This window comes from Plectropomus leopardus, chromosome 14 (genome assembly GCF_008729295.1).
Source record: "Plectropomus leopardus isolate mb chromosome 14, YSFRI_Pleo_2.0, whole genome shotgun sequence".
Lineage (NCBI taxonomy): Eukaryota > Metazoa > Chordata > Actinopteri > Perciformes > Serranidae > Plectropomus > Plectropomus leopardus.
In genome coordinates, this window is record NC_056476.1 from 14,188,282 (window position 1) to 14,213,048 (window position 24,767).

The 24,767-nt window shown below is 39.0% G+C and overlaps 2 protein-coding genes across 2 annotated transcripts; one reads left to right on the forward strand and one right to left on the reverse strand.

Moving 5' to 3' along the window:
* Positions 1–372: 372 nt before the first annotated feature.
* LOC121953945 (protein delta homolog 1) lies at positions 373–13,197 on the forward strand. The gene is made up of 7 exons (XM_042501230.1): positions 373–528; positions 661–675; positions 979–1,057; positions 1,234–1,297; positions 3,198–3,328; positions 4,089–4,230; positions 11,335–13,197. The coding sequence occupies exons 2-7, from the start codon at positions 667–669 to the stop codon at positions 12,122–12,124; spliced, it is 1,215 nt and encodes a 404-aa protein (XP_042357164.1). The 5' UTR covers positions 373–528; positions 661–666; the 3' UTR covers positions 12,125–13,197.
* A 9,787-nt stretch (positions 13,198–22,984) lies between these two features.
* dio3a (iodothyronine deiodinase 3a) lies at positions 22,985–24,247 on the reverse strand. The gene has a single exon (XM_042501179.1). The coding sequence runs from the start codon at positions 24,226–24,228 to the stop codon at positions 23,443–23,445; it is 786 nt and encodes a 261-aa protein (XP_042357113.1). The 5' UTR covers positions 24,229–24,247; the 3' UTR covers positions 22,985–23,442.
* Between the last annotated feature and the right edge of the window lie 520 nt (positions 24,248–24,767).

Consider the following 24,767-nt stretch of genomic DNA (forward strand, 5'->3'; position numbering starts at 1 on the left):
TAAGATTTTGATTATTACTTGGAATAAGAGTATTTTTACATATTAGTATTAATAATGTTACTTAAGTAAAGCATCTGAGTATTCCCCCTCATGACAGACTAACAGAAGATAGATAGGTTGTGTTTTAATATAACATTAAGAGCGGAAAAAAAGAAAAGAAATAGAAATAAGTTGTATTGGTAGTGTTAATAACACTGCTTTCCTCCCTGAAAGTCGCTTCCAAAGGCATTAAGTAATGCGTTTATAAAACGCAGGCACCCACTGTACTCCTCTACTAACGCACTTCTCTTTCGGGGGTCAGACTGGTGAACATTTTCTCCCTCACACGGTGGGAGGAGCGTGTTGCACTGGGACGCCGCGCGATGCAGCAGTCCCGTTAAAACCTCCAGGTCCTCCTCCAGCAGCCGGACCTCTCGTGCACCTGTGGTGTCACTTTCAACCGCGCGACGCTTGGATTAACGAAAGTCAAAACAAATCAATCAAATATGAGCGAAGCCACTTGGAAACAGAGCGCCGGTGCGACATAAGGTGAGAAAATGATAAAGATTCCACAATAAAATGTAAGTTAAAAGAGGTTTTTGACCTATAAATGATGTTAATTTTGAATTTATTTCTTTTTCTCCTTTATGGCTTGTGCGTAATGGATGCTTTTTGGAGCAGACGCATATGATTCAGGTGTGTCAATTATATTATAGAAGAACATAATCATTCTAATTATATTTAGATTTACGGCGATAGTCATTTTCACTGTGATAACCTACGTGTTTTTAACTCCATACACTCGACAGGAGCTACATAGCTAACAAAATATGCCATATTTGTAAAGCATCACTTTGAATTTTCCATTTAATGTTTCTTTTATTTTTTTCCAAAATTAACTTTGGAGTAACGCGATATCTTATAAATACATAAACATGGCTTCTTTACACAAAGCACAAAAAGCTCTTTGTGCAACTTACGCCGCTTCATATTTTGCAGGACAAAGGGCTCTTGCTCGATATTACGATGCATCTCACAGCGGTGGTCTTAATTCTGGTCGTGACAGGCATCGCCAAAGGTAATGTGAGATTTTGATCATCCCACTGCCAGAAACGCACAATTTGAGTCATGAATAACTCTTTTCTATGCGTGTAAAGAAAGTATAACGGATGAATATTTCATTGCGCTGAATGTTTAATGTGTGTTTTGATTTTTGATGCAAACAGCTGCTGTCCCTTTCTGTCTGTCTCAAAGGTTGGGAATGCAACGCGGGGTGCAACACAGAGAACGGGTTTTGTGAGAAGCCTGGGAAGTGCAGGTACTAAAATGACTCCAGATTCCTGTGTAGATGATATAGCCTGTATACCCTTTGGGCTTTTGCAGCCTTATTCCATAAATCGCTGGAGCTGTAAATATTTCCTCCTCTGAGAAATACAATCAAAATCCAGCCAACTGGATCCATCTGCTTTTTTTTCTAGATTTGTTTGGCAATTGCGTTTAGTCAACTGCCAAATCAGCCCTTTGTTTGAACAGTAAAAAGCATTGTTATCCTAACAGATAGCTCAAAAGCTTCTGGTTAAAAAGCATGCCCAGTTTGTATTGGTTTTTTTTTTTTCTTTTTAATGTTACTGTATAAACTCTTGAGGCAAACTGACAACTCAATTGCTGTAGTATTTAGGGAATTTAACCACTTTAATCTGTCATTTCACTTTAAAAGGATAGTTTGGATATCTTGAAGTGGGGTTGTATGTAGTACTTAGAAGTCAGTGTATTACAATAAATAGATGTCAGTCGGCACGCCATCAGTTTGGAGAAGCAGGCTGGGGTTTGACAGGGAAGCTAAACAATGTAGCCTCCTGTCCATCGGGGCAGCAAGAAATAATATTTAAGCAACCAGTCATTAAAAATATATATATATATATTGGTTTAAATGATTACTATAATGGGAGTATTTTCACTGCTTTACTTCTCTGCCAGATGGCTCATTTCAATGGGGAAGGTGTTAATGGTTTCAGTTCCCCATCTCATCGAAGCCACCAGACTCCATAAAAAAACAGTCATTTTACCACACTTGACAAAGTAGCTGCTGGTCTACCGCTGCTTCGATCAGTTAGTTAGTTTGTGTCACTATGTGATTCAAGTGTATCCAAAATTACATTTTTAAGTTCCAAACGACAGTCACACAATGACACAAACTAACTAATCGTGGCAGCAGCAGACCAGTTGGGTAACTTGTGTGAGCAAGCCAGTGAGTCGGAGTCAATGCTCGGGTACACTGCAAAAACTGCCGATCTAACCAAGTGTAATAATCTTATATTTAGATTAAAAAATCTAGTTAGTCTTGTTTTAAGTATAAATGGATTATCTAGTGCTGACTAGGAAAGATCATTTGACTTAATTCAAGTAAATATCACTTGCCTGGTCTTGTTAAGCATCTTTGTCTTTTTCTGAGTTATTTTTAACTAGATACAGGAGACAAGTCTGGAAACATCCACTTCAGGTCTATAGAAACCTTATTTTAAGCACTAGTATGTCCAACTAGGCTTAAATAAATTGCTTGAAATTAGTGTTTTTGATCTTATTTCAAGATTTTATGGGCTATAATGAGAGTCACACAGTTTTACTGGTTTTAAGACATCTTAACAAGCAAAATTTGCTTACTGCACTGGCAGCCAAATTTGCTTCTTTTAAGTGCAAGTATGCTTAAATCTAGGGTGTTTGGCCTTAAATTTGACAGGCCATTTTTGCAGTGTTGGGATATAACAGCTTCAATTTCCAATTTAAAATCACTGTCTGACATTAATGTAAAGTAGTGAAAATACTCTCAACATAGCATTCACTAAAACTGATCTGTTAACTAACTGTTATCTTAGGTGGGACTTCTTATAGGTGGCTCAAATACATTTTGTTGCTGCCCCCGTCTATCAGAGCATTCAGTGTCTCACCTGATAGAGCAGGCATTAAGTGCAAAAGCTGTCATTGCCGCAGCGGCTGTGGGTTCAATTCCAGCTCAAGAAATGCATGTCATCCTCTCTCTCTGCTATACTTTTCCTACTAAATAAAGACAAAAAAGCCCCCAAAATTAATCTTAAAAAAGACCCAACTATCCCTTTAAGAAACAAAGCATTCAGATATTATGGGGACAGGAGCAGGACTGCAAAGCTCTGTGGGTGGTATATTTATAGTTCAGGATTGTTCCCCTTTTTCCCGTCGTTCAGGTGCAAACCAGGGTGGCAAGGAGAGAACTGTGACCAGTGCGTGCCCTTCCCCGGCTGTCTTCACGGCACATGCGAAAAGGCATGGCAGTGTCTCTGTGAGGAGGGCTGGGTGGGCAGCCTGTGTGACCAAGGTGAGTCTAATTCAGTTCTCCTGACACTCATATCTCGACCTGCCTACTAACACTTCCTGACATAGCAGAGGTGAGTCACAGAGCCCTGGGGACACACAGGTTACCACAGAATGAGGCTGGTGTCTGGAGAATATTTTTTTAACAGGAAAAAGTAAGAGTAGAGAAGGTCTAACAGAGGCAAAAAATAATTATGGATCAACTCTGAAAGGTGAAGCTACAGAATAAGTGCAAATATATTCATTAGAAACTGCTGCTTTTGTGCTGCGAGAAATGGGAGATAGGAAAACTTCAGAAATGATGCACCGAAAATTTAGAAGTTAAAGCAATCTAAAAGTCACACTTCCACCTTTGACACCTCTATTTAAATCATGCATTAAGTAATAATTCCTATACTATCTACAACGAACATTATCGCATACATATAAATGACTTGCTGGCCCTCAAGCGAAAAAAGAAACAATGGAAGAAGATGAAAAGAATAAAGGTTTTTTTTGGGCTTCTGGCTCAGTTTGACCTCCTTATCAGCACACAGTAAATTTCTTATTCTGTTAGAGGCTGGAGCATATGAGCCGCTCGACTGTGTAACATGGTTGGTTATGTTCTCACTTTTGTTCTTGGTGACAAGATGCTGCGGTGGGGAGTGTGAGTGTGAGAGTGGAAACAAAGGAGAGGAGGGAAACACAGGCAGAGAGACAGGAAGTGAGAAAGAGAGAGCATACACGATCTAAAAACAGCATGCTTGTTTCTTTTTTAACTGCAGACACTCGCCTGTGCTCATCCAGGCCTTGTGCTGGTAATGCCACCTGCATAGAGACGGGAGAGGGGGGATACCTGTGCATCTGTCCCTTGGGCTACGCTGGTGAAAACTGCCATCTGAAGAGAGGACTGTGTCTCACAAATGGGTACTTGCATCTTTTATTTGAGCTTCTATTTTGGGATAAGAAATGCATCACAGCCTTATCTCCACTGGTTTATCATTTAAAGCAGTAATCCATACATGGTCCAGCGTCTCTCAGCTTTGTCTTATCACCAAGGCAGCCAGTCGATACCCCCACACACTGTGTTCATGTATAGCTCCTGAAGTACAGTAGGCAGTAAGCAGAGGACAAACTGAATTTTTTCTTTCTGCAAAAATTGTACTCGGTTTGGTTGCTGTGACTTATGATGGGCAAGAATGTGTTTGCACATTTGTAAGACAAGCAGAGACACTCGCTTTGATGCAATTCGCCCACAAACATGAGCACGCTAAAATGTGGGAACTGGCAAGTTTCCACATTTGCGTAGGAAAACTACACTTGAACCTCATTCCAGCTCATTATTAATGTACTAGCTGCAAAGTTAACTTTACTCTAAGGACTGACTTTTCTCTGGTGTAGATCTTAAAAGGCAAAGAACACGGTGTTGCAAGTAAACACTAGCAATAAAAAAAACTCAGGTCCAAGCACCTGAAGCAGCTTGGAACTAAAGCTGCACCAACTCAGGGCCAGTGAATACCTGAAACATGCAGTTACTGATTTTTTTGACACTTGGGGAAAGCAGAAAAAAGGTGTAAACACAATGCTGATATATCATCTTTTAAGTTTATATTGCAAACTTGTTAGCACTTGCGGTAAACATGCATCAAATAACTAGTGGCTACAATAGCAGACTGCTGCATCGTCTCACATCCCATGTGCCTCAGCCAAAAAGATGCACATGAAACTACTACATGTACATACTACTACAAAGACTTCAACCAATGACCAACTAAAGTATTTTCTGCACATGCATGAGAGCAAACAATTCTCCATACCAGCAGGTGGCAATAGTCAGTGCTTGTCTTTTTAAATTGAAAACTGGAAGACCGACATGGATTCAAGACGTTAGCCACATTGACAACAAAACCTGATGTTGAAAGAATAATATTTAATGCTGGCTAATAATAACACAATAGCAAAACATTTCTGCCCAGGAACTAAAAAAAAACCCTAAAACAAATAGTTTGTTCGAATCTCACGCCATCTTGACTTTAACCATTCATTTGCTTCCCTCACTTCCATTTCTCTTCTCGTGAAACACACTGTAAAAAGTAGAGTGACAGATGATCACTGACAGTCTGACACTGACCAATGGCCAACAGTCGGCCTGGTGTGTCAGGGCCCTAACATTCTCTGTTAGCTCAGTTTTTGGTCTCTACCAACTCCACAGAGAATTAATTGGCCCTTTGCTGCTAAATGCTCCACTAAGTTCACCAGCTCACAACAACTCACTAACTGTGTCTGTCTGCCATTGAGCAGGTAGTGTACCATGGGTTTTAAGAGCTGTTTCACAAAAAAACACAGCAGCCTGGTGCAGCCAAAATCATATTCTGATAGTGGTGACAGTGAACCAAAACATTAAAGTTGAGACCAAATGGCTAAACAATGAGCTGAATATCCGTAAAGCCAAAGAAAGCTGCACAATTGAGTTAGGGCTGGGCGATTTGGAGAAAATTAAATACCACAATATTTTTGACCAAATATCTTGATATTGATATCGCAACAATATTGTAGGGTTGACTATATGTGCCTTCATAAAATATTTACATTATCAAAACATTTTGAGATTTTTGATAAATAATTAACAAAATATTAATATAATAACTAAGTGGGTTAAGGCAAGTAATAAAACAGCTATAACAGTTTGGTAAATTCAGAAGATTACATCGCTTTACAATATCAAAACATCTAAAATCTCAAACAATAATATGTTTCATATCACATGGTATGATATAGTTAAATTACCCAGTCCTATCACAGATGATCACTGACAGCCTGACACTTACCAATGGCCCAATGGCCCCTACTGATATCAATTATAGATTGTTTTAAGATTATTAAGTAGAGTGGAGAAACTGACAAGACTTGAAAATGAAGTTGATGCATAATTAAGGATAATGTGATTGTCAGCCCAGTGGCCATAATACATGAAACTGAGTGAAATCTGTAACTTTCTGCATGTTCAGGCCAGCCTTTTCTTTTCATAAGCAATTGCAAAACATTGCAAACAACACAATCAAAGTGTTACCCTACTGTGCTTACATAGCCAAAAGAAACACAATTTACCTGCCGGCATGAATTTTGAAACTTATGAATCATCTGATGTAGAAAGAAGACATTTGAGAGAATTCATTCTTCAGCTTCCTCCTGTCATAAACACAACAGCAGACGTGTTGAGTGTGCTCACCCCTTGTTGACAAGCAGACAGCGGTGTACACCTGGGCAGCATCATAAGCTAGAACACAATTCTAAAGGGAAACTTTGAAGTATCATTTCAAAATTAAAATGACTCATATTTGCTCAATGAGACGTGTCGCATTTCACCAGCTTCTCTAGACAATATATGGCCAGAAATTCAGACTTTTTTGCCAGCATTTACAGGATACAGCTGATGTGTACTTTACATCCGTTAGTATCCCACAATCCACTGCACCCCAGGCCATATAGTTTAATGATACAATCTTGCAGTACTTGTCCCCCATATCATTACAGTACCAGGATCTGTTTACCAGGTATTTGCCTTCATACGATAAGTGTGCTGGTACAAACTGAACCAATTACTGTAAGACGCTGCTGAATGCACAAACAATGGTAGCAAGACATAAACAACACTGTTTATTTGTGTCAAGAGGCTTGCTGTTTTAGAGCTTCACAAATAATTAGAGGTTTCATGGATTTACTTTAACTGGATACATCATGTGGCTTTGTTTTTATTGTGTTAAATTGAAACATTGAAGCTCAAACTGTAAAATATGTATTCATGAAACTACAAGTCTGCCAAGAGAGCAACACATTTACTGTTGACATTTGTCACTAAAGCAATTAGAGGGCAAGTTACTGGAAATGTTTGACTTTGAGTCTATGAGGAACACATGAATGCGCAGAGTTTAGTCCCCATTTGGGGAGCTTTGGTTCAGGTACAGCCACGGTTTCAGATTTCCTAAGGGGCACTCCCTTATGAGTTGCATCCTTCAAAATATCCTCAAAGTACCAAAATCGCACACAGCTGAAGTGTGACTGCATCTGTGAATACAGCATTTGTACAGAGCACTGACACAAATACTGGCTTTCTCCTTTAAAGGTATTGTTTACTCTTAAATCAAAAACACATATTTTTTTCTCTTTCCTGTAGTGCTATACATCAGTCTGTTGTGTTGGTGATTTCATCCATAGAGATGTGTTCCTTCTCTCCAATATAATGGATCTATATGGCACTAGACTTGTGGTGCTCAAAGTGCTAAAAAACAAACAAAGGAAAAAAAACATATTAAAACCTTAACAGCAATGTCGCTTTCCAGAAATCACAACCTGGTTACTCAAGATAATCCCCAGACCTTGTTTTATCGATTTAATATTGGAATAATTTTCTTTCCACAGAACTACACCTGCCAATCAAATCACTGAGCAGAACAAATTATGCATTTATTCATCAATGAAGGCTCGTACTCGTACTGACAGCGCAAGATATTGATTGACTGATTGATTGATTGATTGATTGATTGATTGAAACGTTTATTTCAAATATGCAATGAGCAAAGCAATAAAAAAAAATTGTTTTTAAAACAAAGAGAAGAAGAGAAAAAAAGGCACAAAAGCATAGTGAAGCGAAGTGAGAAGAAAGATAAAGCAAAGACATATGCATATTCGAAAGGGAGTGTAACTTATATGCTCCCACCCCCTCTCCATAAATAAATGAAAAACAATAACAAGCTTCCTCGCTGGTCTATATCTATCTATACCCTAATGTCTAATATTTATTTTTAGATAATTTCATTTCTGAAAAGATATAAACATCAATGGCATCCTCTTCGGCTGAGTGGTGATTGGTTGGATTTGTAGTTGTTGGTTAGCAGCCCGGTCACCAGAAGAAAAAGTTTGCGCTGTACATTCCTGCCAACCACAAATGTTACATTTGCATGTTTCACACATGTCATAATAACGTTTCTAAAGTGACATATTAGCTGACCCTTTCATCAGAAGGTGGAGGGAATGGTGAGCACTGTTTAAACCCAATAAACAACAATACAGGTTGTCTTTTTGTGACACTCTACAGCAGTAGCATTAGCATAGCACTACAGGTAATTTTTTTATTTGTCTTAGTGAACTGTCCCTATAAGCTCTATAAATTGCCTCATCGCCTGCCTTCTCACTGCTGGCTTGATCTGTTCTCCTCCTGCCCATCAGACACATATGAAAGACTCTCTGGGGATGCGGCTAGCTGACAGAGAACAAACATGGTGGGTTCAGAGTCTGGAGGGCTCCGTCAGGCAGCCTTGTTATTGACTTGAATGACACCTAAAATTCAGTAGCCTACAGCTCAGTGTCAGCAAACTGACAGCTCCCTTCCTCCTCTCAAAAAATAAAAAATCAAATCAAATCATGTGAGTCTTATTATAATTTTGCATGAGATAAGTGCAGCCTCACTTGTGTACCAAGGGATTTCATTTCCATTAAAACGCCTGCGTGAGGTTTCATTAATCAGCTCCCCTACAGTATGAGACACCAGAGATGTCTAAAAGTATACCAGAGCTATTATTCTTTTCACTCACACAGACAGAATGTTAGGGATTTATGTAATTACACAAGATGCTATTAGAGATATTGATTGATTTCATCCCGCGGCCTTTTATCAGTGCACTTAGTTTGTGAAACAAGGCAGTATTTATCAGATATGCTGCTCATGTGGGTGCAGGAACATAACTGCAGAGAGTCCTGTCGTATCTGGTTTCTGGTAGACATTTTTCGTGTGCAGAGATTAGTTTTACACCGTTTTTCCATATAATAATATTAGTAAAATTATTACTCTAAAGCTGAAAAAAGCAACGGTAAATATTAAATCAATTACGTCATTCTTGAAGTGAAAATGGCAACATTTTGTCAGTTAAAAGGAGCTGCTGCTTTTCTTTGTCTCATGGTAGTAAACCGAATTATTTGGGGGTTTGGGGCTGTTGTTAATGTGCAATTTCATACATCATTGTCTGTCTAAATGGGCATTTTTCAGTATTTTCTGACATTTAAAAGACCAAGAGAGTAATATGTTACAGTTATACGTAAAATATGTTATTTTCTGCCGCTAAGGATCTCTCAGCAATAACAAAAGATGGATTCATTCCAGTGAGTTTCTCCCAACACAAACAGATCAAGTTATTAAAACAGTAAAAATGCAGAATAAAGCAATTTCTTGTTAAGAATCAATATTTCTCCAATGCTGTTCAGCGTAGCGGCTGGAGCTGAGCTGTCGCATTTTCTCCGCTTGTTTCTCTGATGACTGATGACTCATCATCCAGACTGAAATCCATCATCTGGTTAAAACATAGGCTACAGTTAAAAACAATGAAGGTATAACGTATATCATAACATACGATTAAAACTAGCTAAAAAGTCCAGTTAATGACTAAATGAATTTCAAATTGCACTTCTTTGTGTTATTGGTAAATTTTCATTCTTGTTGTTACACTGGACTTTTTTTTGTGAGAGAGAACTTAAATACTCTGTAATAATTCAGGCTAAGGCTCAAAGTTTATTTTTGTTTTAGAGAAAGTTCAAGATGACAAATCTTTAGGTCTGATATAACAGGTTAAAAACAGACCACAAAAAAGCTGGTTAAGTAATCAGGAACTGCTTCTTTGCAATGCGGATTTGTACGGGGAGGTAATTTGGATACAACTCTAATAACTTTATTTTAATCAGTCTGAAGCTTGTTTTTTTAGGGTGGTACCATAGTTAAAGTGGTACTTGTGCCTGAACAAATAAAGTTAAAGCTGCACTATCTAGCAGGGCAGCTGTGTCGGGCAAGACTTCAGTCTCGACAAGTTAAGTGCTTTTAGTGCCATAGTCACCCCTGAGAGCTGATATCTAAAAACAAACCTAAATGATTAGCATTAACTTTCAGTTGTAATTACTGTCTTAATCACATATTTTTTTCCCTCAGTTTTCCTTAAATAAAAGGAATACTTATTATCAGAGACCCATGTTGCAATATGCTCGGCATTTTGTCTCTAACCTGTGAAAACCAGGCATCTCCAAAACAGCCCTGTTTTTATTCATTTTATTTATTATTTTGTTGGTTATTCCAATGGGTTCTTAAATGCTTTATTTAGGTTAAAAGGTAGGGACATTTTCCCAGCCCATTAAATACACTTTAAGGTCAAACGATATTTTGTCAATCTGGACTCTATTTTCCGGTGTTGACTAATAGGAACAGCAATTTCTGGAACTGGTCAGGAGTATCGCAAAAAGGCAGCAGCTAGCAGCTGATACAGGCTGCAATGTAACCTCTCTGAGCATCTATCCTATGTCAGTGTATGTCCCCTGTAAGCATTTGTTTTTGCCACTGACAGGCTCAGATTGTTATTGTGTTTGACACTTTATGGAAGAATCCCTACAGAAATAGACTATTTTGTTAAAAGTAAGATCTTTTTGTTTGACCCAAAACAGCCTCAAAATAGCTATCACTAGACCCTGTTTTAAAAAACAGTAATTTTAGCTTGTACAGAGCCAGCATGATTTCACATCTAATTTTGTGAATTAAAGTTTTATTTTAACTAAACCAAAGCTGGTGATTTTTGTGGAACAGTTGAAAAGGTGAAAAAAACAACAACTTCTGTGAGTTTTATTTTTTACTCTTGTCAGCTTTGAATGAAGTGTATTTTACTGGAATAAAATTACTATTTAATAAACGCAGCACAGGCTGCGTGCAATAGTGGAAATAGAGGAAATGAGCTTTTTTCTCAGCAATATATAATTTAAAAAAATAATGACACCCTGCTGGGGGACCCTGAAAATTACGGATTTAGGACTAGAAAGCGTCCCATCAACATTTAATGTATGAAATCTACCTGTAAAATAGGATTGGGCCCATCTGACGGCCACCTTTCTGATGAATGCTTTATAAGCACAGGATAAAATATGCTGCAGTAAAGCTGTGCACTAGATATCGAGCCTTATTCCCCCTGCTGTATATTCACGATATATTGCTCTGTCCTCCAGCTCCCCTTGTCAGAACGGAGGCACATGTGCAGCTGCCGATGGCTCAGCGAGTTACTCTTCCTGTTTGTGTCCCCCTGGATTTTCTGGAGACTTCTGTGAGATCAGCGTTGACAGCTGCCAGCCTAACCCCTGCCTCAATGGTGGCAACTGCACAAACCACGGCCTGGCCTTCACATGTGTCTGTCCGCTCGGCTTCACTGGTTTCACTTGTAATGACACCACCAGCCTCTCGCCCTGCACCGGCAGGCCCTGCGCCAACAGGGGCACGTGTGTTGGGCAGCCTGACGGAACGTTCCGGTGCATTTGCCAGAAAGGGTTCACAGGTCCAACATGTTCCCTGCCGCACAGGCCGAAGGCCAGGTCCAAGCCTGTGGGCGCCAGGCCCGTGGACCACAGAGTGTTTGCGCTGACTCCACAGCACTACTCCCTCCCTGCTCACACCTTCCACAAGCTTCTCAGACCGCCCGAGAGAGACCTGCTCAAGATCACCCTAAAGGAGACAGTCCACTCCCCGGGTGTCCTTGTCACACACGGCCAGCTCGTCTGCTTCGGTATGCTGGCCCTGCTCACATGTGTGGTCATCCTGGGCACTACAGGCATTGTGTTTTTTGGGCGCTGTGAGACGTGGCTGGCCAATGCCAAGTACAGCCAGCTTGTTCGGCAGCAAAGGGAACACCTGCTGAGAGAAGCCGGCGGCTCGAGCCAGGAGGAGTCTGAGCACTCGGTAAACATCATCCTGCCGGAGAAGATTAGACTCACCAGCTTTGGGAGACACTACACCTCCATCTGATTTAATCGTCTCTGCCTCTTCCCCTTTCCCTCTGGAAGGAGTTTAATATAAATGTCTGAAACTAGCACCAGGGATATACTATGACTGTTGTACAGTTGTGTTAATAAAGTGAGAGATATGCTGGACTACACTGGAATATATTTGAATGTAAAAGTCTACTGGAGTAGTGGACGACCATGACACTGGATTGTAAATGTACTTTTTATCATATAAACATTCAAAGTGTATGAAATTATAAATTATTCTCTACCTTGATGGCTAGTAAAAAGATGTCATGTGATGTATTTCTTTAGATTTTTGACTTTATAATCATATTTACACTTCTTTGTTGCATGTTGATTCAACCCTGTCTCCTAGAAAGTACAGTATGCTACTTAACCACTTTCTTAATTGTTGTGGCAAATAATCCCAGCCTTAATTATGTTTAGTGACGAGGTTACTTTCAGGTAACAAAACACTAAATTCATGTACTGCATAGGCTTTGGATGGAGGAGGTTGGGGAGGATGGTGGACGAACAAAGTGCTAGACCTTCACACCAGGACTTCTGGTTCTGCGTCCAGACTCCTGTTTGGGCAGGATTAGGCAGCAAAATCACTTTGGGTTAGGTTAGAGAAAGATAGTGATTTTGGTTAAATAGTGAAACGAAAAGGTATTTAAAGAAATAATGCTGTAGTCTCTACAAGTGGATACTCTATTGCAACATTGCCTATTTTAGCGGAAAACAACTGTTATAGGTTGTCAGTGAACATTTTGCTCATACGTTCTGCTTTAACATTTTTGCGACTTGCATACATATTTTCTGGTACAAATTAGTTGTATACAAACGTGATTTTAAGGAGACAGGGTTGATTGATTTTAACAGAGCCAGACCATTTCTCTTTCGGTATTTATTATTAAATTAAGCAATCATACCATTTACTGTTAGCAAATTGTATTCAGATTTTATGACTGGAGCTGCAACGACTAGTGAAATAGCTGAACAACAGAACACTAATCAGCAACTTTTTGGATTATTTATTGTTTTAGTAATCTTAGTCATAATGATCTGGTTTCAGCTTCTTAAACGTGAGGATTTGATGCTCGTCTTTGTCTTAATCGATATCAAAAATTGTTTTTTGAACTGTTGGTTAAATAAAACAAGCTATCAAAGTAGATCTCTTTAAGTTGGGGTATATTTTAACAGGCATTTTTCGCTATTTTCTGACGAGAAAATAATCACCAGATTAGTAAACAATAAAAGTAATTGTGTGCTGCAGTCCTAACTATCTCAATGCAACAAATCGTGAATTTGCAAAAATACATATTGTGAGTTTGTACAGTATGTGCAGTTTAAATATGTATCAAGATACTTTATACCACCCAAACAGCTATACTATCAGCTCTATATAGCTCATGTTCATGTAAAGGTATTATTATATACTTGGGGGTAGTTTCAAATACACTGTAAAAATAGAGTATTTGTTTTAACTTGAACGTTTGTGTCTGGACTGCCTTATATTTTTGAGCTGGCTTAAACTGAGAAAACAAGTTAAATCATTACAGAATTACCTCAACCCGTCTTCTCAAATTCAGTCAACTTAAAATTTTACGCAGTAAAGACACTTACTTTCTTAAATTAAAACAAACTTTTACAGTGTGTCATCCAAATTTCTCTCTCTGCAGATGTATCACTTTAAATGTTGGTGTTAAAGGTATATATAGATGTTATTAAGACACAGGTTATTTCACAGTTCCTCGAGAAATGCCACTTTCGATTTCCATTATCATCTATTTGGATCCATGCCATGAATATCTTTACACCGTCGCCTATTGATCAGTCTCAAACTCATTTGCATTTTCTCAGGGGTTATTAGATTTCTCAACGTCGCTTCTTACTGACGCCGTTGGAATTTCACAGTTCTCTGAGCCCAGAAATCAATACATTTGTTAAATGTTATTGGTTTGTCTGGTCATGCATGAGCTGGACAGCAGCTCCTGGTGGAGGGAGAAGTGGTTTCATACATACTAAGTGTGTGGAAGATGAGAAAAACATTATGTCAGGCACCCTGTGAAAATAGAGTTAACCATGTGATGCATATTTAGTGTAAAATATTCATATTAATTTGCAGCTGACATGACAGTTACTGTGGTTTTAGAGTGGGATGTTTTTTTCTCTCCACCAGCACAATGAAAAGTCCTCTTCAGTGCCATTCAGCATTCAGGATTTGTCTACCACAGTTCTCTGATGGGGCGGTTATCTTGTGCTTACACCATAATGGTTACATTTCTGGCTGCGTATTACATTGTGCAGTAAATTTTAATGATTTACAAGTGGCATTTCTACAAGGGGGCAGTGACTGTAACTGTGTTCTGTTATCAGTATTTGTTCCAGTCTGGGATTATTTGTTGTTGTGCTTTGGCCAGATAATGTTTGGTTGTCTGTTCATTACTTTTAATAAAACATATAAAATCTTATTTTGTCTGTTTTGTACTATCCAGGTCTTAAAAAAAATCCACCCGATTTATACAGAGTCTATCTCGGTGACCTGCTCTTGACACAACAAGGAGGTTGTGACAAGATCAGATGTTCGGCGAGGTTAATACTGTACGTCAGATGTTTCACAGTATGAGATCTAACTGATGCACAAACACAACGCCTCTGTTCCGATATCAGTGGAACATCTGCTCCTCAGCTCAATGATGCTTAATAAATTCGCACCGGAGCAAAGTCGCTGATGATTAACTGAATGATAACAGTGACTCTGCGAGAACTCCTCCTCTGTCCCTGATGCTATCACAGTTTCAGACAGCAGTCTGTGTCTCCACCTTGTGGTGCAATTTATCTACGTCACCGGGACTTAAGCTGCAAACGCAGCGAGCGAGATCTCGTTGATGAAATACAGCAGAAATTCAAAGTCAAGTCAAGCAACATCTTAATCTTAAAAATAGCCTGTTATCCTTTAAAATGACAGTATTGTCTGGGAGTAATAAATCAAAATTCCAGAAGGGAAAAAGCACTAAATCTACAAAAACTGGACAAACAGGGTACATACATCTTTTAACTTTCTCTATTCTTATTAGGCCTATCTTCTGGTGTAGGAAAAACACATGCATTTAGTGTGTGTCGGGGATATACTGCAATGTGACCACTTTAATATAGAATTATGTACTGTCACTTTATGTTCACTAAACGTGCTTGTTTTTGCCACTGACAGACTCGGCCTGTAATTGTCAGTGTCTAATATCATTATGAAAAGAACTGCTAGAGATACAGCCCTTTTTAAAAAAATAGTAAGTTCTTTTTTGTTTCACGAGCAACAGCCGAAAATTATCATCGTCAAACACGTCAGACTTCATTAAATGAAAACTGGAATTTTAATATATAGAGCCAGCATATGTCCACATCTAACTGGGTGAATTACAGGTTTATTTCAATCAAACCAGTGTTGGTGATTGTAAGAACAGCGGAAAAACAATCCAAAATGGCTTTTGCGAGTTTTATTTTCGTTCTGTCGACTCTGAATGAAGTGTGCTTTAAGATGATTAACTTCCTGAAGTTACCCTTTAAATTCACTGCAAACTCACACAGGGGTTTCAATTACTCTGGCTGATTAGATGTCTAGTCTGGTGTAAATTGGGTGGATCTATGCTGGGAATTACATTGTCACTTAACTGCGTACTAATGAGAATGACAAAGGCTCAGTCAGACATCCGGCTTCAGGTTGTGACCTCACCCACAAGGATTTAAGCTGATTTCATCTTGAAATGTGAAACAACAAGACTCTCTGATGTCCAGTCACTTTGAGACTGACCTTCTCATTCATGACACATCGTTTGTTTTTAAAATGACATGGTAAATTAATAAAAACAGTGGAGAAGGTGGGACACTATTGGAAGGGAGTGCGAGAGCAGCTGATGACAGAAAAGTGTATAAGAAACTGCATAATTTACAGCTTACAAAGTGAATCTTTACAACCCTACCCTCACATTTCCCTGTCCGGCCTGCCTATTGTCACACTGATAAATTTCACCTATCCGGCACCTCAACTCCCCTTCAGTTAAGTCCAGTATGTTCACCTTACGTCCTTTAGAGAAGTCTTAATATGAAACATAAATACATTTATAGTCTAAATATTCAAAACAGTTTCCTCTGGCTGCCACTTAAGAACAGCAATCTGCCAAGCTGCCTCTGATACATTAATGACTCGTCAGAAAAACTGTAACACTTGTAAATGATGTGCAGAGCTGCAGCAGTTTGTTAAGCAATACTTTAGTCTATCCCCACAAAACTGATGAACAACTATTATGATAACTGAATAACCATTGTATTAATATTCTTTATAATATAGCCACTTATTTCCAGTTTTCATGTTTCTTGTGAGACTTTGATGCTTTTCTTCATCATTCAAAATGTTGCCACAATTTTGCTAACTTCCATACAATAATTTTTAAAATATCAGTATTTGATACCATTTTCGATACTATGGGAAAATTGACATTGAGGTCGTACAATTTGAAAATCTTTTTAAGAAGATAAAACTAACAGGCAAACCTGACAATGACAACTTCTCTTTTCTTGGATAGTAAGAAAACACAAGAATGACTGTATTAAACATTAACATAAGAGAGGGGAAGAAAACACAGGCAAATTGATACTTCGTAAATGAGTGCTGACACATTTTAAAACTTCTGATATATATGTGTGTATTTTTGACAACACTAGTCATACATGATAAACTGAACAGCTTTCCATTGCTGGACTGTTGGTTGGATAAAACTGTGAAATACACAGAGCACGTTTCACTATTTTCTGACATTTTATGGACAAAATGATTATATTTGAAGATAATGGGAAGATTAATTGATAATGAAAAAAACTGTTGCAGTTTAAACACTTTTTAATCTTAAAGTTCAGAATGAATTAATTTTCCAGTTCACTAAATGGTGTTCCTTGCACAAGCGTAATGTATTATATATACCATGAAGCATCAGCATCTCATTAAAATATCAATCATGTTGGCTTTGGATTTCTGTGTGGACAGATAAATTAAACAGTGACTCACCCAAACCAGAAAAACTTTGATAAAATGAGCACATTCAGGACCTGAAGTCAACATAAATGTGAGAGTCAGCAGTTTTTGCTTTCCCATTAATGCTTTTCAGCCTACAGAGAGCAGTGCAGAAGTAGTTTTCATGCCCAATGCATTTCATCTTACATTGTGATGCGTGAAAAAACCTGCAGTCTCAGAGTTCGACCACAAGGTGTCAGCCATCTAAAAGGAGACAGAGGAAGACTGGCTTGACAAGGGTTCAGCATGAAGTGATGAAATTCACTGCACTGAAACATTGCATTCTGATTTCGCAAATTAACTGTGAAATAATTGACGTTTTTTTGTTGTTGTTTTTTTTTTACATATTTGGAATTACCAAACATGCCAAAATCCAATAATATATCTACAATAGCTGCATAAAACTCACATTTGATACTAATATCTTACTTAAAAACAACAATATATAATTGAAACAATGTGAAAACAAACCAAACAGCTGATGCAGTGTTTCCTGGATTCTGTTTCACTCGTCTTCCTCTCAGACCATAACGGGAGAAAAGGATGACTGCTGCCTGTCCCACATAACAGATCATTTTCCACTTTGTCACTGCACTATTTCAGTTCACCGTTTGGGCAGCAATCTGTGGGGTTTTTTTGTTGTTTTTTTTCTCTGCACTACATCCAACAATTTCCTACTCCATCCTGAACTTTATTGGAAAAACTCTCGGAGACTCCTGCTGTGTTCCTGCGTGTTCATGACCTATAAAAGTTAGACTTGACAGTCAAAACAGTCCAATTTATCTGAATATCTGGCAGTATTTTAATTAAAAGAAGGTAAATGTTAAATTGAGATTTAAATCAGCACGGTTTATATACGGATCCCGTTTCCTTGATGCTGCAAGTTGACCCTCTTACTGTGGCTAATACAGACAATACTGCGACAATGCTGCATTTTCCTGAAATTCCCCATTCACAACAACACTCTTAGTTCTCTAACAGTGCAGCCCAGTAAACAGAATACAATTTTGGCATATATCATATATAAGTTATATATTAAACGTTGAGAAAAGGATGGTTGATGGTGTGAGACCCAAGCAAGACAACCACCAATGTTTTCGGTGACATAACCAGGAATTTTTTAACAAGACATCAAGACATTTCAAACCGTGCTTGTAGCAACCAAACATGGTTGTTTTCTTAAATAGCAAGACATGGATGACGTTTCCAGACATTTTTGTAGCAACTTAAGAGGATATTTTTTAACAAGATGTCAGGACAAAACCAGCTGTGTTTGTGGCAACAAAAACAGGAATTTTCCAACAAGACACCAGGACACCTCTAGCCATGTTTGTAATGGCAAAAGTGGGTATTTCTTAACAAGGCGAAGGGACAATTTCAGCAGTGTTTGTGTCAACAAACTGAGTATTTTTACAGACAAGACGTTTTAAGCTGCGTTTGTAGTGACCAAAATAGGTAGGTAATAGGTAAGATGTTGGGACATTTCCAGCCATGCTTGCAGTGGCTATATGGTGTACTTTTAATAAGACGATGTGACATTTCCAGCCATGGTTTTGGCAACAAAACCAGGTATTCTTTCCAAGACACCAGGACAATTCTAGCCATGTTTGTAACGACAAAAGTTGTATTTTTTAACAAGGCATAGGGACATTTCCAGCTGTGTTTGTGTCAACAAAACCGAGTATTTTTAGAGAGACAAGACATTTTAAGCTGCGTTTGTTGTGACCAAAATAGGTATACTTTCCCAGCCATGTCTGTAGTCGCCAAATGGGGTATTTTTAATGAGACGTCAGGACATTTCCAGGCATGTTGGCTGCAACAAAAGTTTTTTGCTGTGAGACATTGGGACACTTCAAATTGTTTGTGGCAACAATAAAAAACAGGTATTCTATGTCCACACATGATGTTTTCCGATCCCTAACAAAGTGGGTTTTAGCGCCTAAAACTAGGTTCAGCCAAGGCAAGATGGTTGCCAAGCAGGCTGACATGCAGCAGACCTCTATTCGAGAACAGTGACATTTCCAGCCATGTTTGCAGCGACAAAACCAGGTATTTTAATTCAGAACATAATGTTTTTCTAATTCTAACCATGTTTTAACATATCTGCTACATATGTACAGATGTAACATACCAGTGGTTTGCACAAATGTTCAATGCCAACATCTATGCTGGAAATTGAATTGAAAAGTGTCTGTATTCCTGGAAACATGTCCACAATGAAATCAAACTTGCCTCCTGAGTTTTGGAATGTGCGTTTATTTATTCCAGTATAAAGGAGGTTGTTTAGAGCAAGGCTAGTGTTCACATGTTAAACCTGCATCACACAGGTTTAACTGAAACCTTTTTATGTGCTGCGGCCCCGGTTCCCCAGCACCAGACACTCATTTGTGGAGTTATGACCCTCAGGAGAGAGGGGCCCTGACCTTCAAAGCTGACCAGAGAAGCTACAAGAACCCACCTCAAAGGAGCCATTCTGCTCCCTCCAAGTCATAAAGCAAAACAGAACAGCAAAAGTTAAATATCTCCCCCCAGCCCAAGACCCTTAACCCTTTGTTCCTGTCTGCCTCTCCACTGACAGATGAAACTCAACATCCATGGAAAATCGCACATGGAAGGAATCCAGATTCAAAGAATTCCCAGTGTGTATGTGTGTGTTTCTTTTCAGGGTTGCACACTGGACACACTGCACGATATATTTCATTTAGGCAGGTACCCCTAAGTCAACTGTCAGCTCCACATAAATACTGTATGTTTATGTGCTAAATGTGTTCCAGATGAGCAGGAAAGTAAGGTCACTGCAAAACTCCTGCAGCAAAATCAGCAACATATGTTCTAATGTAAAGTCTACTTGTGACCCATTGCATATGACATATCTACCATCTATAATCAGTGCACTAAAGGTGATTCATTTATGTTTTATTGGAAATATACGTGGGACCCGAGAGGTCAAACTATCTATTCATTTATGAGGGGAAAAAAAGCAAGATTTGGCAAAAGACAGTAAAAGTAACAGTAGCATCCTTTCTTTCTGCTTCCCTATCCTTAATTGGTTGGTGGTGGACAAAGTAATCAGATCCTTTGCTTAATTAGTAAAAGTAGTAATACCACATGGTGAAAATACTCTTACAAATTAAAGTCCTGCACTGAAAATATTAAATATTAGAACAAAACATTCTTCAAAAACATGGAAAAAAATACCCCCAAAGATTTTAAATTATAACAAAAAACAGAACCCCCCCCACCCCCTCCAATTTAAATTATAAAATACAATAAATTAATAAATATTAAAAAACACCCCGATAAACCTCAGTTATTTCTTTTTTTAAATGAGGGCAAAAAACACATAAATGTTTATCAAAACAGTTGGCAATTCATTTTCTGTCAATCGACTGATTAATCAACTAAAAATTGCAACTGTACTTTTCTAATGATTTGGTTATTCAATTTATTATAAAACAGCATATTTTTAAACTCTTGTTATATCTTTATGCATAAATCTTAATTTGTGAAGCAAATAAGGTACAGATAAATGAAGTAAAGGAAAAAAGTACAATATTTCCCTGTGAAATGTAGTGTAGTAACAGTATAAAGGGGCATAAACGAAAATAAAGCACAATTACCTCAAATGTGTTCTTAAGCACAGTTTTTGAGTAAATGTACTTAGTAACATTCCACCACTGTTGGCATATGTACAGCTTAAGGTATCCATTTGATGAAAATAGTGAAAATGCCCATCATAATTTCCCAGCGCCTAACTTGATGTTTTCAAATTTGCTGGTTTTGTTTGACCAACAGTCCAAAATCAAAAGATTTTAATACTAATTTATAAAAAGAAAAATAGTTAATATTAATAGCAGCTACTGCAAATGTCCACATCTTCAAAAAAAAACTACCAGGGAACCTGCTGACTTGTTCCTGCTGTGTTTTGAGGATCTGTGGATCAACGACGTATCTCCTCATATGTGGACCCCCCCAATAACAACATGACAGGAGCCGAGGATTGCCACAAAATTAAAGACATGTACGTACTGATACAGAAAAGGCACAAATTGGTGCATAGAAATTCACTGTTTGACCCCTAAAACCCTGTCTCTTATGTGTCCCCTGCTAATGTTGAAATGAAACCTTCTCTCTCGCTGCCACAACTCAGATCGGAAGAAAAACAGACTTCCTTGTTTTCCTTACCCGTAACAAAAGCTTTCTCTCATTTCAGTCAACTTCATTACAACCACTGATTTCAAACATCAAGTGAATTTTATAGCTTTAAATCAAATTTGTTTCAAAGCCGTGATTCATAAGTACTGTTTACTGGTCAAATTACCCACTTTAAGAACCCTGTTGTGTTGTGTCTACACTGATTTATGTCCCAGTTGTGACTGTGCCGCCATGCTGGGGGGGGGCTTTATATTCCAAAGTTGAATAATGGCGGCGTGAAGGCTGAAGACGCAGGGAACCCAAAGCATCTGACAAAACGTGGCTCCACATACAGACAGGTTGTGTCAGCGTTATTATCTGGTTTCCTGAGTCATCTGAGGCATCGCCCCCCTCCCCTGTTGTGTCTTCATTGCGTCGTGACTCGTATCTGCAGCCTCTGAGGGGATTTTCCTTCAGTTTTAGGTTTTGCAAGGCTGAATGAAACTATTTTTCAGGAAAACTACAAAAAACTTATTTTTTTTTACACATTTGGCAACATATAACTTTAATGACATTAAGCGTATGTTTCCAGATATGCTGAAGGATCATGGGAGCTATAATGCAGCATTAACTCACTACGGAGAGTATTTCAGTGTGTAGCCTACGTGCGCTATCCAGGGGGATTCTGTACACAGTTAAATGCCTTTGCTCCTAACACTGTTTTTATGCTCTGGGATTGGTGTGCTAAGCCCTGAACACATTTGTGTTTAGACCCTTACAGGTGGATATATCACTAAGCATAATAGGATCAAGTGTGATTATCCTCATTTAATTGTGAGAGGTCAAAGGCTTAGGAAGGGGCTGTGGAGAACAAAGCACAGCTCTTTCACCACAGTGTTAACCCAGGATCTATAATCACTATCTGTACAGTCTCAAACATGCCTGACCACTGAGAAGATATACCATATTCACAGAGACCAAACGTTTTTGCATTATATATTTCATTTTAGGAAAAAAAATGAAAATGTATTGCATTTGCTGCGTGAGAATGAGTACTGACTCCAAAAAGAAGTTAGGAAAAATAATGTAAAATTCAAAACTTCTGCCAAAATTAGACAGTCCTCTCAAAAAATAAATAATAAAAGAAATAAATAAATTCAAAGATTTTTGTTTTTCATTTTAAGCATAAACTGGTTTTAATTCTCCAAGGATCTGCACTAAAATAATGCAATAATTTCTGTTTTCACAAACTTTTTATGCTTTGAGATTTGGGGAGATCCTGCTATTTTTGAAGAGATTTAATATTTTCTGCTTCTCCACACCAATTTCTGTGGCTGCCCTTCAGACAAGAGATTTCTGGAAGAGTCCATGAGAGGCCCTTTGTGCTTTATTGTGCAGGAAATTGAACATTCATCCTTTTGTCTTCTTACTATAAGAGACCAAATTACTGTAAAATCTATGCACAGCGTGATGTTATTGCAATAAAGAAGAGAAGAAAGGGACAACACACCAGCTCCCCCACCTTGAATGCAAACCACAATGATGCAACTTACAAAAAAACAGTTTCAAATAAAACAGGCCTGTAATAAAGACTTAGATCAAAGCATTTTATTGTATGAAAATATATCCATAAAACGGAACAATATTTACAAAACAGTTGCGCCGTGCAGGGCAGAGAGCAGCACCGTCACTGTGATCTCCAGCACGAAAAACATCAGTATCGGTTCTCCGGATTCAACCCGTTTAAAAACCGAACTTCACTCTGTGCTGAGGAGCACAGTGATGCGCACATCTCACCGTGCTGACTGGTTCATTCAAGGCGCATTCACACACGGAGAAAAAAAAAACTTTTGACGCACAAAATACTTTTGTTCACAAACAGAAAAACAAGGTTCAGACAAACTAACCTTTTTGTGGTGGATCCTAACAGGACGTCTAGATGTCCAATATGATATGAAGGAGCCTACTGTGTTGCATCCTACATTGTTGAACAAATTAATTTGATCCAATCATATCAAAAAAATAAATACACTTAAAACATTATTTACGGAGAAATCTATATAATTGAAGTTATAATACTGAAAAATATGCAGCATTTTTTCCATCATAGCAGCTCTACAAAGATGAGAATGAATCTACACATTAATAACTAGATCACTGGGTTTTTCCAGCGTTTCTCTGTAATGATCCAGCCAGTCTCTGAGCTCTGTGATCCGATAGCCCTCAGGTCCTCTGCCACCCTGGTACACTATCTTTCCCTCCTGCAGTATATAAAGTCTGTCGAAATAAGCTCCGTACGCAGCGTTGGAGGAGTTTTCCATGCTGTCGACCACCATCGCGCAGCCGGGCACCTCCAGGTGCATCAGCTGCGCAGCGTTCAGCCGGTCCTCCAGACACCGGTGTTTGGGGATCTGATAGGGCGCGTCAGTGCTCACCCAGCCGTCGGAGGGGTGCGCTTCCTCGATATACACAACCACAGAGTCTGCGATATCTGCGTTCTGCTGCACGACTCCCTGGAAAGCCTTCAGACGCGCCATGAACGGTGGTCAGGTGCAGCTGCCAAAGTTGAGGATGAGCGGTCTCTTGTCTTTTGCGTAATCGAGGATGCGGCTGCGCCGCTGATCCTCCAGATGAACAACTTCGGTGTTGGGCGCTCCGTGTCCGAGATGCGCAGCCTTCAGGAAGTCCAGTTTATGGCCGTGCCACACTGCTTTGAGGGACTCCAGACTGAAGAGACGATTGGAGTCCGATATGCACAGCGGAGGATCGATGCCATCACCCTCCTGCTCCTTCATCCTGAAGAAAACCCTTTTCCTTATGCATAAAAAGTCAAGCAGCCAAAACACCACAGCTGCCATCAGAAACCGGGGCAGCAAGACAAGACAGACTATTGCATTTTTAATGGCTTTAATAGTATTCATTATCACTTAGAAAAACTACCCGAGTGGTAGTTGTGCTGTGCCACGATCTTGTGGGTTGAAGTTGGGTTACTTGCAACTTCCCCTCTTTTTATAGCACCGGCAGATTTGAATGAATCACACCCCGCCTCCAAACTGGGGCCGAGGCCTCACATGGTGGGGATTACCTTCTGTCAACTCCACAGCTTTGAGTCACAGCCAAAAGCAAAGGGTGCAGGAGAGGGTGCGGCACAGCAGTGCGTTATTTGGAGACGGTCGGTCACATTATTTTATCATCAGACTGTTAAAATTGACGTCTTCATCCATCTCATGATGTGATCAGTGAGATAGTTCCAATGTTCTCGCATATCCTGAGAGCAAACAGCCTAAAGTTGGTGCTGCTGCAGACTTTTCTGCTGCAGTGACAATGACTATTTGCTGGAGTACATTTCGGCAGATGCTGACGAGCTGCTCCATTTAAAGGACCGGCCTGTAAAAATAGCCTGCTACACTGCCCTTAACTGAACTAGTCACCAACACTTATTAAACAGGAGACTGTTTGT